At 35.5% G+C, this 15,751-nt stretch overlaps 1 protein-coding gene across 1 annotated transcript in view; it reads left to right on the top strand.

The window, feature by feature from the left end:
• Positions 1 to 15,751, top strand: part of Tenm1 (teneurin transmembrane protein 1) — an 819,764-nt gene that overhangs the window by 517,110 nt on the left and 286,903 nt on the right. The window contains exon 8 of the mRNA XM_085684917.2: positions 4,887 to 5,036. Within this exon, the coding sequence (XP_085541043.1) occupies positions 4,887 to 5,036 (150 nt within the window). The remainder of the gene's footprint in view (positions 1 to 4,886; positions 5,037 to 15,751) is intronic.

Genomic DNA, 15,751 nt, shown 5'->3' with positions numbered 1-15,751 from the left:
ATGTATATGAGTTTTTCTCCCACTCTTCCTGACTGGCCTCACATTAGGTACTTAATGCTCCTAGCAGATTCCATGTTATCCTTCAAAGATTTTTATATCTCTACTCTGTTTATCTAGAAGGATTTGCACTACATATGTGATTCTCAACCTTCCTAAATCTGTGACCTTTTAATACAGTTCTTCAGGTAATAGTGACCCCAAACATAAAATTATTTCATTGCTACTTCAGCACTGTAATTTTGCTACTGATATTAACCATACTGTAGAGATCTGATATGCAGAATATTTGATATACAATCCAAGGGGGTTAATAACCCGCAGGTTAAGAACCACTGCTCTAGATACCTGTGTTTCATCTGGTCCATCTTATTCAAATGCAATTGCCTCTGAGAAGCCTTTCCTGACTGCCCTGTGTTAGCTGCTATTCCTTTTGATATGATAAAACAAATGGGCAGAAATGATATAAAGGCAGAAGATGTTGACTGTTAGATGATATTTTCCATTGTAACAGTAAAGGTAGGATAGCAGAAGTAAGAGGCCAACCAGTCACGTTGCATCTGCAGTAAGGAAGCAAAGGGAGATGAATATTAGGTGTCAGCTTTCTTACTTGTAATGATGTCAGCCACAATTAACCTAATCTAGTTAATCCCTTCAAGTATACTATGAGGCTAATTTATAAAGTAATTCCTCACAGTCATTATCAGGACTTGCCTCTTAGGCAATTCTGGATCCTGTAACATAAACTATTAACTGTCCACACCTTTACCTATATTTTTCCTCATGGAACTTTTAACTTCCTCAAAATATCTGATTTGTGCTTCTTTGGTTCCATAAAAATTCAGCTTTATAATTTATGTTATGCCATATATTTTTCTTGGTTTATCTTAAGTCATCACTTAAATTCTGGACAACTCTGAACACTAAAATATAAAAAAACTTTCCTTGCATAAAGCAGTTATTAAGTAAACTACATATGAATATAACTTAAAAATTTATCTTATTTTCAAGGATGTCAGTCAGTCAGTCCATACTTACTAGGCTACATAAATTGTCTGCATATAGTATCCATATCAACTGTGTGTGTGTGTGTGTGTGTGTGTGTGTGTGTGCTCAAGCCTTGAATCCACATATAAGAAAAAGCATGAACTCTTTCTATTTCTGAGTGTAGGTTACATCACTTAATATAATGATTTCCAATTTCATCCATTTTCTGTCTGTATCCCCAACATCCCCAGCATACTTGTCACATATTTAAAAATATTTCTTAAATCAAAAATAATCCCTATGTGTAAACTACTACCAAGTCTTTCTAATGGCATATTGATATATAGCACAAATCATCATACATTTATTGATTGCCTTAATATGGGAAAGCTATGATTGTTTCTAATAAAACTCTGGAGTTCTTTAGAGACCACAGTCTATTCTTCACATAAATACACTGTTTGGATTCCTTTCGCAACTCAGCATATAAAAATTCAATTTAGAAGAGAGAAAAGGTCAGTCATTTTGTGATGGTACCCTTGATCTGGAGCAAGTAATTAACTTTCATTATTTAGTCACATCAATATACATCCTAAACAACTTACTCCCTGGAAAACATATCATATACTTAAAATTATAAAACTTCATTGCTGTCACAGAATGTTCTTTTGAATGTGCTCTTACCTCTGTATCTGCCTATTTCTTCTGACAGTAAAAGATAAATCCTCGTTACATATTTTAAAATGACTGTCTCATCACATGTATTTTCCCCTCATTTTCTTATGCCCTCAGGAAACTGGTTGAACTTAAATAAAGTACACAAAATAGCTCTCTTCGTCTTCAAAATGACACTCATTATGCCTTCTGTTATAAATGGTCAATCTAATTTCACAAAAATAATTGAACCAAGGAAATGAAACAACTTTCAATATGATTTGTAATATCAATAATAATACATTTTTGGGGAGAGCCTGAAAACCTTTCTAAGATACTAATAAATAGTAATCAAACTTCACTTCTTTTGGCCAGAAAATCTCAGCAATGGCACTAATATTGTGTTTTTAATATGCCATATATTCTTTAAAACCTTTATCCTTTGGTTTCAGTAGTTCCATTAATCGCAAGAGAAAATCATCAAGATACACTGGCTTAAATCCAGCGAAAAGGGAGAAATCAATTAAATGCTTTACAGTTTTAAATATAAAGTAGAAAATAGATGCTAGAAATCTTTTTAGCTCCAACTAAAAGTAGACAGATGATTTTTTAATGGGATCTTTGGCTAGTGTCTCTGTTTTCAGTAACCCACTCCTGTGATATATATAAGTGATAGAAGTACAAATTAAATCCTCTCAGGTTCCCTAATAACATCAAGAAAAATATCAGATGATTTATGAAAAGATTCACTTTTTCTTTCTCACTTTTTGGTAGTATTTGAAAAAAGAGATTCTACCCTAGGCTCTATTCTAACAGTCTCTTCAGTGGCCTCATTCACTCTCAGAACTTCACTGTTGCCTCTGTGCACGCGTTTTTACAATCTTGTTCTAGCTTTAATATTCCTGTATAAGCTTAAGTTTCTGGACGCCACATCAGTCCTTGAAAACCCATTTCTCTCGGGATGAATTCATTTACTTCCTCGCATCTCACCTCAAACCATCTGTTCAATTAGTCATCTATAAAACACAGTTGCAGCTCCAACCACTTGTAAGCTAAGTAAAGAATCCCATAAATATTTTAATGGATTTACCATTTTATCAGTTATTATGGCTCTAAATTGTAACCATTTTTAATTAGTCTTAGAATTAGCTCATCTATATGTCCATGATCTCTTCGTACACCTATGTACATGCATGATATTATGAGGAGACAATCTCACAGCAAACTCCTGGGTCCTCTGGCCCTTATACTCTTTCTGCTCCCTCTTCCATAATCTTTCCTGAGCCTTAAGTACAAGAGTTTTTGTTAAATCTAAAATTTCTTCTTCTTTATTATTTTATTATCATCTGTTTTTGGTCTTTTGATAAATGGTTTCTTTGTGCAGCCTTGGTTGTCTTGGAGCTCACTCTGTAGACTAGGCTGGCCTCGAACTCACAGAGATCCACCTGCTTCTGACTCCTGAGTGCTGGGATCAAAGGCCTGCGCCGCCATCCTACAGTTTCTTCTTAGGGAACCGCTATTGATTTCTCACTGCAAATAACTGAGACACTCTTAAGACACTAACTGAATTGAGGAACTATTTCTCACCTACATTGCTGCAAGCCCACCCCATTTGTTTTCTTGATACATATTTTACATTCTCAATTTACTTTGTTTTGCACTGTGACTAGATCTATCTTTTTGTATAAGTTGATGATATCATTTATTTCCATAAAACACTCAATAATCCCATTTGTATCTAACTTAACCCCCTAAAGAAAGCTTAACATATCACCTGTTCAGGAAATATTAATATTTATGTTGCTTAGTAAATTAAATGCAAATATCTAAGCGTGGCACCCATAGTTTTCTAAAATATGGCCTTAACGCTACCATTCTGCATTTACTTACCATAGCTAAGCTCCAATGAACCCAAACAACGTCCTTTGCTTCAAACCCACTCTGCACATTGTGAACTAATACTTTGTTCAACCCTCCCCTCATCCTTGCCTGTCTCTGTTACTCTTCAAAGCATACACAAATATAAATATTTATCTCTACTAGTAATTCCTTTGTAAAAATCATTCATTACAAAGTCAATCTAGCCAAATATAGCTTATTTATTCTTTAATCCATTTATTTTAAAATAGAAAAATATAGAAATCATAAAGAGAAAACTAAAATCCTCTATAAGCTCCCAAACACTTCTTAACATGTTGCTTCCACACATTCTTTCTCTAAGATATGAATTCCTGTGTATGCAGTCATACACATTCACAATATTCAGATTATATAATTCATACTTTTGGGAAGCCTGGTATTTTCATTTGATGCTTCATGATTATTTCCAAGGATGCTGTATGACAGTTTCAGTGCGATTTTAATAACTATATAATTTTGTGTTATTAATGTATCACCAGGTAATTACACACCAATTGATAAATATTTAGATTGATTTTAAGTTTTGAATATTATTTTCAGATGTTATCATGGACAATCTTAAATATATTCAAAATAATTTCTTACAAACTGGTTTTTTTCCCAAGGACAAGTCAAAATTTAAGATTTTGCTACATTCATATTTCATTGTGCTTTTATATATGATCCCACATTACCTTGCACAAAACTCCTTATATTTTAATATTTTCATCCAAAATTGATGTGATCAAATTCCCACACAATGATAATACCAAAGATCTCAGGCTTCCGCTAGAAAATTAAGCATACATTATATCAATTCTTCTACATAATATTATGACTATTATACATTTATAAAACTACCAAATCTTTCCCTAACAGGCATCTAGATTTTAACACCTGTATCAGTAATGAAGAGCCTATGAATACTAGGACCTCAGTAAATATTTGTTGAATTGAATTGGGTCAGTCATAAGGAAGTTCTCCTGGGTTGGTCTTTTCCTATCCACATTATTCTGCAGTGGTTTCCATAAGCAAACTAGAGTTACATGACCAAGGAAAATGGAAATAGATGAGATCACAGCCCTGAGGAGTCAAGAACAATCCCATTGTAATTGGTCAAATAATCCTCCAGTTTCTAAAACTATCTCTTGGATAGTTTTTGCCTCGGTGTTTTAGCACCAGTTGCTTGAGAAAAGAACTATATCTGTTGATATAGATTTAAAACTTCTGGTCCATTAAGTTAGTTAAAAAGCCACTATTTCCATCATTTTCAGGTGGAAAAAGGATAGCTGGGTTAGCAGCCTTCTAAGTGAGTCAGAATAAGTTAATATACGCTTGTTTTCTTGCAGCAGTGCACTTGTTTGGCCTGACGTGGCAGTTGCAACCAGTTGGACAGATCTATGCGAATGGAATTAGCAATGGGAACACAGGGACCGAGTCCATGGACACTACTTACTCTCCCATTGGAGGAAAAGTTTCTGACAAATCAGAGAAAAAAGGTACAGTGACTAAAATGATTGATGGATTCTTGATTATTTTTTTCCTAATTAAGTTATTAGGACCATATCTGAGATGACTTTGCTTCACATTAAATTTCATTATCTCTTGAAAGAACTCCCCTACATCAACAGTAAAAGCCCATGTCAGTGTCTTGTGAAGCAAATTTCTTTTTCTCCAGTGCTTTGAGTATAAACGAATTAAGTTTTTCAAATATGTTGGCAATTTTGAAAATAAATAAATATTTATAGAATGGAACTTTCAATACAATGAAAATTTCATTTCACATATAACTACCCTGAAGCAACATGGGATTTTGATTAAGTTCCCTCATGTCCTAGGCTAGCATTTATTTATATATAACATTTTACAAAGGGTATATAGAAATTTCTTCTGTTTATAATAAGTAAAGGCAGTTTCTGCCTCGTGTAAAGGTGAATGTTTATAACAAAATGGGAAAGCATGAATTATTTTCTAGTTTGGAAACATGAATTCTTCCTAGTTGAAAGAAAATTACTTCGAGTCCTGAATTGTTCAAAGTAACCAACATGAGCATGAACCAGGAGACTTATTTAAATAAATGACTCAATACTCACACTCCTAACTTCCAAGTCAGAATGAGTGACTTTAGTCTTAATATGCAAATAAAAATAATTAGAACTTTGTGTTATGACTTCCCTTGAAACAGGTTTAAATGCAGAGGTACTTGTGCTATGTAAATATTTTGTATGTCTGATTTTAAAGTAGAAATTGAGAACACAACTCTTCTCTATTCATAAGATAAAATTAAGCAAATAAATATATAAAACAAACATTACCCTTAAGAAAGTCACAATTTCGGCAATAAGTTTTATTTTGCTTCACTAGCTCTAAATACAGAGTCAGTTTGTTTTGCACTTTTTTGATTTAATAGTCTCTCTACATCTGGTTCATTGGTTTGGGTGGGTATTTTTGAGGTTTTTTTCTTTTATTCTGCTTTTGGAATGATAACTTTGCTTTGCCCCTTGGTTCAGTAAAAGTGAATACTTAAAGTTAAATGAAGATAAAACTTTTGGTATAATTTTCAATTCACACTTCAGTTTGACTTGAATCTCATTTCAGAATACTTAATTCTACCCAGGACTGACCTTTCCGGAAGTTTCACTGTTACCATTGTAAGGGGGTAGGGTTGAAGGAAAAGGCTCAGAAGCGGACAAGGGAAGTACTAGAGTAGGCTCAGACTTTTCTTCCCCACCTCTTTTATTCACTTTTCCTTTTATCTTTCTTCTTGTTTGATTCCTTCACATGTGAAGACATAAAAGCCACCATCTGGCATTATCTTCCTAGGGACTTTTTTGTCATTCATGGTGAAAATCTGCAACACCTGTCTAAAGAAAATGTAAAATGCAGGACAGCAAAAGATGAGCACATGGTTGTCCTCAGTTTAGATTCAATTTTGCATTTGAATTCGAATGTCTCATAATTCCTTTCCAGAAACTAGGTTAAAACTGCAGTCTAAAACTTACTAAATAATACTACATCCAAGATTGTTACAGATGCTTTATGGGGATCAAATCGTGATGTGTCGTTGTGCTTCCTGTTTTAAGAGATAAACAGAGGCAAAGAGAGGTTTAGTGATTTACTCATGATCAAAAAGCTAGAAACTACTTGACTGATCTCAGAACCTGTCCTCTTAACTTTTCTTTTCTTTTTTTTTTTTACAGCATCTTACTGTGTAGCATTGGCAAGCTAAGATGCTGCATAAACATTTTCCCTTGAAATGAGCCCAATGAAAATTGTTGTATATTTCTGCTCAATTATAAAAACAAACATGGAAAACTTCAAATTTCATAATATTTCTAAGAAATAGCATTATATGTGACCCCTTGTAGGCCATCAGTATTCCAGGACTGGCCCCATCCCTAAAGACAATAGGGCAGCACACCTTGGACTGAATGAAAATAGAAAAGAAAACTCATAAATTTGCATTTGTGGGAAGGTGAAGGCATGGAGGATAGATATGGGAGGATGCTGAAGAAAGGAAGTAAGGGTGATAAAATTATTAAATTGTCAAAGAATTACTAGAATATTATTTTAAAAGGAACATAATTTTGTGTTCATATATCATAAAATCAGAAGTGAAGCTATTTAAGGAGAAGAAAGAGCAGCAAAGGCAAGGAGGGGAGAAGATAAATAGAGCACAGATCTACGGCATATTTAAATACATAGTGGCATGCTATTTGTATTTTAGTAAATAAATTTTGCCTGAATTCCAGAGGCAAAGCTAAAGCCACTAGAGGTCAGGTAATGGTGACACACACCTTTAATCCCAGGATTTGGAAGACAGAGGCAGATTGATCTCTGTGAATTCAAGATCACCCTGATCACCCTGGGCTACAGCAGATCTAAGCAGAAACAAATTCAGGTGGTGGTGGCCTACACTTTTAATCCCAGTTCTAGGGAAGCACACACCTTTTATTCTAGCACTAGAGGGAGTACAAAATGAGAGGAGAGGGAGGTTTAGTCTATGGTCGCCCAGTCTTGGTAGAGATAAGACTTCTCTAGTGGTTTGGCTGCCCTGCTTTTCTGGTGTTTGGGTTTTTATTATTTATGCTATACACACACACACACACACACACACAGAGAGACACACATTATATTATGTATATATATAATATACATTATACTATGTATATATATTATATATTGTATATAAAACAGACTTTTATTGACTTTTTTACTAGTTCTTGAGAATTTTGTAAATGTGTTTTGATCATATTCACCCACTCCTCCGTTTCCTCCCAGATCCACCCCTTTTCCTACCTTCCCAAATTTCTATCCTTCTAATCGTTAGCACCCATTGAATTCCATTTAATGCTTATCATGTATTTATTGATGTGTGATCTTCCGCTGGAACATGGTCGACTTAGTAGGGCCTACACTTTTAAGAAATTTAGCTGCTCAGCTAAGGAAGGGACGTCATGCTCACTTTCCCTTTCACGTTCGGATTTAGTCTGGCTGGAGCTTGTGCTGGTCTCATGTGTTGTCATAATTGCTGTGAGTTCATATGTGCAGCTGTCCTGTGAAGTCTGAAAACAGTTTCCATGTAATTGTCTACTGCCTCCAGCTCTTAGACGCTTTGAGTCCCCTCTTCTACAATGATCCCTGAGCCTTGGAGGAAGTGATGTAATATAAATATTCCATTTAGTGCTGAACATTCTGTAAGTACTTATCCTCTGTACCTTGAGCAGTTGTGGGTCTCAGTGTTAATTATTATCTACTGCAAATAGAAGCATCTCTGTTGATGGTTAAGAAACACCTTAATCTATGCATATAACAATAAATCTCAGGAGTCAGGTCAGCTGATCTCATGTATACCAAGTTGTTAGTTTTTTTATTATTATTTATATTATAAAAATTTCCACTTCCTCCCCTCCTTCCCAATACCCTCCCATTCCCCCTACTCCCTCTCCCCCCCCCACTTCCTCTCCTCCTCCCTCTCCAGTCCTAAGAGCAGTCAGGGTTTCCTGCCCTGTGGGAAGTTCAAGTTCCTCCCCCCTCCCCCCAGGCCTAGGAAGGTGAGCATCCAAACAGACTAGGATCCCAAACAGCCGCAGCCTTAACTATAACCTAATATCATGGTTTGTTATGTTAGGTTTTTGCTGTATATTATAATCAAAAGCATAGATCTTTTTAAATGCTATGTCTATATGAAATGGAACCACACAGAAGAAGTAATACAATATAAAGATATTTTCAAATGACCAAATGATTCCTTTAAGAATGCATTTCTAGTATCTTGTATTAATGATTTATACTCTAACATATAAAACTGACAACTAGATTGTTGTTTTTGCATTGTCTCCCTTAATCTTCAAGATCAAACATTATAGCACTGCAGTTAAGAACCTGGACTCCATAGTCAGACAGACATAACTTTGTATCATGTATTGGTCCTACAAACTCAAGTAACTAAAAAACTGAATTAGGTACAAAGATGACAGTGAATAGAACCTTCCATTTGTTTTAGCAAAGACTGAATAAAATCATGAATAGAACGTATGCATATCACAGTTCCTAGAATATTGTTTAACATAGCTGTAATGTTTATTGGTTTAAAAGATAGGAAAATACTTGAGTTTTTCTAACATATTTAACATTTTATTAAGTACTACATATCCTGATTCCCAATTGGTATAAACTTTTCTTCTTGGAAATAGTGTTTTCCTTCCATAACACTGAGGCTCCATCCACTTCCAATTCATCACCTAATGTTTTTTGATTAATGCTATGGTAAAAGGTCATGAATAAATAAAACAGTGGTTTTTAAATTAAATTCTAGTAGAATCTATTCCACAGTTATGTTTGTCTGTGTGTTACACTAAGAGATGGGAGTTTTACCAATTGGTAAACTAAATGTATGAAGAAGGGGAACTTATTACCCACATTTAGTGTGGTAAGATTTTTAAAAACATGCTAGAACTTGTAGCATGTGTCAACAACAAACTTGAATCTACCAGGTTATCTACCAATCATGCAATATGCACATCTACAATTGAACAAACTGTATTTGAGCAGATACTAACTACACTGAAACTTTATAAATCTTACCATTTAACTAGAAACATTATGAAACAATTAGTTTAAACAGAGTAGAGGAGATAAGAACAAATAAAGTGTTTTCACTTAGACCATAATCATGTTACATCCACCAATAAAACTAGTAATAACTATAATACATAGTTTTTAAATCTTAAAGAAGATGGAATGAAGCATTGTTATTTAAAGGTGGAGAAAATGAGGATATGTCACAATTGAGCATCTTTTGGATGTATACCAAAAAGTAGTATTATTGGGTCTTGAGAAAGGCTGTTTTCTAATTTTCTGAGAAATCGCCATAATGACATGCAAAGGGGCTGTACCAGCTTACATTCTCACCAGCAATGCAGGAGTGTTCCCTTTTCCCCATAACCTCTCCAGCATAAGTTGTCATCAACTTTTTGATCTTGGCCATTCTTACAGGTGTAAGATGGGATCTCAGAGTTGTTTTGATTTGCATTTCTTTGATGACTAAAAAATGTTGAACATTTCTGTAAGTGTCTTTCAGCCATTTTAGATTCCTCTGTTGAGAGTTCTCTGTTTAGGTCTGTACTCCATTTTTTATTGGATTATTTGTTCTTTTGATGACCAATGTCTTGAGTCCTTTATATGATTTGGAGATCAGACCTCTGTCTAACGTGGGGTTAGTGAAGATCTTTTCCCATTCTGTAGGCTGTTGTTTTATCTTGTAGACCATGTCCTTTGCTTTACAGAAGATTTTCAGTTTCAGGAGGTCCCATTTATTAACTGTGTCTCTTAGTGTCTGTGCTGCTGGGGTTACATTTAGGAAGTGGTCTCCTGTGCCAATTCATTCAAGCATACTTCCCACTTTCTCTTCTATAGTGCCACAAAGACATGGGCTCAACTATGTTCATAGCATAGCATATTTGTCATAGCCAGATCCTGGAAACAACCTAAATGCCCCTCAACTGAAGAATGGATAAGGAAAATGTGGTACACTTACACAATGCAGTACTACACAGTGGAAAAAATAACGACAACTTGAATTTTGTAGGAAAATGGATGGAGCTAGAAAACATTATTTTGGATTAGGCAACACAGACACAGAAAGATAATTTATCACATTTACTCATTCATAAGTGGCTTTTAAACATAAAGCAAAGAAAACCAGCCTACAAATCACAACCCCAAAGAACTTAGACCGCAATGAGGATCCTACAAGAGACTTACATAGAACTAATCTACATGGGAAGTAGAAAAAGACAAGATCTTCTGAGTAAATTGGGGACCTTGGGGAAGGGTTGAAGCAGGGAGAGGAGAGGCAGGGAGGGGAGCAGAGAAAAATGTAGAACTCAATAAATATCATTTAAAAAAGAAAGAAACTAAGGATGTGAAAAGTCAAGATCACAGAAGAGAACTGGTTCTGAAACCAAGGATACTTAAATCCATATTCCAAGGTTTTCTTGTCTATTATTGTGACAACATAACACAAAATAAACATCTGAATTGCTGAAGACCTTCTCAGCATGGAAGGTTCAAAGACAAGAACAGTGAAACTAAGGCAATGGATTGTATTTAAGCTAAGCCACTGGGAGGTTTTGCCTTAGACTTTTAAAGGAGTGGAGAAGACACACGTGGGATGATTTACATGTAGGAATTGATTTGCAACCAAGAGAAGACTAGGTCACTCAGTCAGTTAGCAGTACAGGGAACATTTGTGTCTATGACTAACTTCTTTTAAATGAACAAAGTATTTTAATCTCAGCTATTTATTCATGAACAATGAACAGGAAATGGATGCCTTGAATATGCTCTTTCAGCAGTCAGACAATAGAAGAAAGGTCATGTCTCAGGTGAACAAGAGAATCACAGATTTTGTATTTAATTAAAATATAATTACATCATTTTCCCCTTCTTTCTGCACACTCCTACAATGCCCATACCCACCAACCCCCACTCCCTGCCAAGTTCACAGTCTTCTACTATTTAACCTTTATTGTTACATATGCATATAATGAACCAACATATGAATATACCATGCTGATTCTGTTCAGTGGTACCTGCATGCATGTTTGTAGAGTTTACCACTTGGTATTAGATACATCCTTTGTTGCTAGTTGCTTGTAGCTCTTTGTCTAGTGTTGGGTCACTTGAGATTTTTCGCATCTAAGTTGGACTGTTAAATGGTGTTGATATTGTTGAGATTTGTTTAAGTAGTTATTTTGTTGAGGGTCCATAGGTAAAGCTTTCCTGTCACAGCTAGAAAGCACAAACTCACAACAGACTTCCTGATGTGTTATAAGTGCTGGGCATCCCAAAGTCAACTGTTCTCTGCATGTTGACTGTTGCGAATTTCTGTGATGCTCTTCATCTACTGCAAAGAGAAGCTTCTTCAATTAGAAGTGAGAGTTACAATTATATGTGAACATAAAGATAATATATAGAATGTAGTTAGGAATAAAGCCATGGATCTTAGATGAAAAGATTCTACTGTCATTTTAATAGACAAATCTTATGAGAAGGAATGGACAGAGGACTTTACCTCACATGTTCTATAAGGAAGGATGTATTATACACGTTTGATGTATGTGTGTGCATTTGTGTGTGTGTGTGTGTGTGTGTGTGTGTGTGTGTGTGTGTGTGTGATTGTACTTAGCAGTTTCCCAGAACACTGAAAGGATGGGGATATTTTTTAACTATGATTTCTCTAGCATCAGGATCAAGTAAAATCCTAACATTTTTAGTATCCATCTGACTGAGGGTAAAATTTATTGAGAAGTTCAACAATGAATTCTTCCAAGTTAGATGTCAAAATAGAAAACCAGGAACAAAGAAAAGTGATAAGGAAAAAGAACTGAAATATACTAAAGGCAGCAATAGCATTTTTACTGTTTTGCAAAACGCTGGCCTTGGTAGGGCGAGTGGCATTTGTTTGAAATTCATCCCACAAGATCTATCTTTGCAACAGCAAAGGAGAAAAAAATGATGCTTTCTAGTCAGTTTCTGCTGAATATATGACCATGTAAACAACACTCCATTGATTGATATGGCACAATTTATAGTTTGTCCTGAAGATGCTTTAGCTAAGACCAGATAGAGACTATAGCTTCACTTCTATGGGATTGAGTTTCTCATTTAAAAAATGGGGTGTTTGCTTTCAGCCCCTTCGATAATCCAGGAGGAAAATTCTTATGCAAATTAAATATTACCCAGAAATTGCTCATGGAAATATAAAGCGGAGAAACTGTAGTTCTGTAGACCAAATAATGAAGGGGAATACAACCCTGTCAAATTCCCCTCTCCTTTTCTGTTTCTCATGACAGCTATTAAGGTTTTGTCAAACATGGAAGTACCTATTAGGACCATCTCATTGCTATCTGTATCTGTTATAGGATCATGAATTCAAATCTCCAGTTAAGGATAATAATTAGCCAATCCAAGTAACAATGTACTTATCTTTGAAAGGGGGATATATTATTGGAAAATGGTTGGAAAGTATGTATGTAAAGATTGTCACTTAGGTACTTGCTGACAATTCTGTTAAACTGAAATAATTGATTCCTAGTTTTTTACCTTCTAACTGGATTTTTTGACATGTATATAACAATAGCAGCCTACACTTAGAGAGCATTTATGTTCTTAAAATACCATAATGCATTTTATCTGCATAAGAGTTTTACAGTGTGTCAGCTACTGTTGCCTCTGTCTTGCAGTTAAAAATGAAAACAAGAAAAGGTTAAGTAACTTGCCTTGCATAATAGCCATAACCACGGACAGAATTGAGTTTGAAGTCCAGTTTGTTTCTTGCACTTATCTCAATGTACTTTAAGCCTCTTCTTTTATATTTAGGGAAATTCCTATCTCCCAGCCAGTTGTTTAACTAATACCTATCTTGATTACAGATCTTTGTGCATGCAATCCAAATATATAGTACACACACACACACACACACACACACACACACACATACACACACACACACTACCAGCACCACCACCATTATAAAATGGAAAACAAAGAGCCGTACAAAATGTACCTCTTGAATTGCCTTTTATTGTGGTCTATACAAAAAGAGTAACAAGGAGAAGAAAAGCAGAAAGAAGGTGAGAGAGTAGACTACATTTTCTTTGCCCTGTCTTCCCTGAGTCATAGATACGGTAGAGAAATCTATGCAGTGCTAAGTTTGAAACTTGAATGTCAAGTTGACTTTCTTCATTTACTTGGGGTTTCACAGATATTTATTTCATGGTCACAACCAGAAGTTAAAAGTCATGAGAGAGGCTTCCTCCAGCAGCAAATGGGAGCGGGAGCAGAGACCCACAGTCGGAAATAAGAGATAGTCTAAATTGGAGGTCTCTATCAGGTCCCTCCCCTTGGAGTTCAGGGAACCCCATGGAAAAGGGGAAGAAAAGACTGTAGGAGTCAGAGGATAGAGGACAGCCAGAGAACACTGCCCATAGAATCAATTAATCAAGGTACATATGGGCTCGCAGAGACTGAAGCAGCAGCCACAGGGCTTACATGGGTCTGCACCAGGTTCTCTGTGTACATGTCATGGCTGTTAGCTTTCTATTCTTGTGTGACTCCTAACAGTAAGCGCGGGTATGGTTTTTGACTCTTTTGCTTACTCTTGGGACTCTTTTCCTCCTAGTGGGTCGCCTTGTACAGCCTTGACAGGAGGGCTCTTGCCTTGTGTTATTGTACTTTGTTTTGTCCTGTTTGGTTGTTGTCTCTAAGAGGTCTACTTTTTCTGAAGGGAAATGGAAGGGGAGTGGATCTGGGAGAGAGGGGAAGTAGCAGGAAGCTGTGAGGAATGTAGGAAAGGGAAACTGTGGTCAGGATGAGAGAACAATCTATTTTCAATAAATAAATAAATATAAAAGTCTGAAAAAAATTGCTCTGTGGCACCAAATGAAAGGACTGTATCACCGGCACACAGGTAATCACTGTTCGTTCAGATGGAACACAGTCCTACAGAATAATGCCGAGGTTCTTCAGCATTGGTTCATAGGACATATAGATATTAAAATGCACTGAGCTGCTTTTTGAGTAAACCCAATGTTGCAGTGTCTTTTATTTAAAGGATATCAGAGTCCAGGACACTGTGGTAGAATTGGGAATAATTCATATAAGCACAGTAAACCACATGAATAAAATAGTAGTAATGTACTAACAAAGAAAATATTGTTGGGAGCTTAGCATTATTATTTTTAAAGATTGATGTCAAATTACAGTAAATGCTACCTATAATGATATATAGATGTTTCTGCAACACGAGGTTTCAGAGGACCCAGCTAGAGTGCTGCAGCTTGTTTTCAACTATATTAAATCACTTTATCAATATATTTCAGTTTTAACAAAAGCTTTTCTAAAGCTTAGTGGAGACTTGACTTCTAAAGCAAATTTATAAAATGGGTTCTCTGTGCTAAAAGGCAAACTTATTGTATAAAAAGTTCATGCTAAATATTCTTGGTCATATATGTTTAATGTGTGATTCTCCTTTCGGTTTAATTATTATCTTATTTTCATCCAGTATGTACCTTTCTTGTGAAGACTTAATAAATGAGTCTGTCTTATGGACTCTTGGGCTCAATATTCTACATTAACAAAGGTACTAAGTAGATTACTGTAGAACAGCAGAGTTATCATATAAGTCTAGTTCTTTCAAAAGTAGAAAATTGTCCTATACCATCCTCATAATTTCATAGACGTTTAGGGAAAGCAACTCATTGTAGAATTTATCACCCATGTATATATCCTACTATACTGACTTCCACTTATATCCGTATTCCAGCCTGTGTTATTTCTATAGAAAGATCAATCATTTACCAGCATTTTCATGAAGTGAAATTTATTCAAGTTTTGTGAAATTTACTTTTCAAACTGAAATCTTGCAATTTCAGAATTAAAGCACAAAGTTGACCACATGTTATTGAATAATGAAGTTGGGAGCTCTTCCCTGAAGACTATTTCTCCCACTCACCATTCCATAGTTACCTGTAGTTCTTTTCAAAGAATGAGTGCTATAGTTTAATGAAAATAGGAGGAAGGAGTCGTCCCATACAATGGAGCTCACATAGGAGGTTGTCTCCTGAGAAGGCAAGGAAAAGTTACAGGGGAAAGATCACCAGGAACAAATGGGAAAAGGAGAAAAGGGGTCTGTGAGAAGGGACTGAAG

This window comes from Myodes glareolus, chromosome X (assembly GCF_982192425.1).
Source record: "Myodes glareolus chromosome X, mMyoGla1.1, whole genome shotgun sequence".
Taxonomy (NCBI): Eukaryota; Metazoa; Chordata; class Mammalia; order Rodentia; family Cricetidae; genus Myodes; species Myodes glareolus.
The sequence above is the reverse complement of the archived record's forward strand: the minus strand, read 5'-3'. Positions and strand labels throughout refer to the sequence as shown.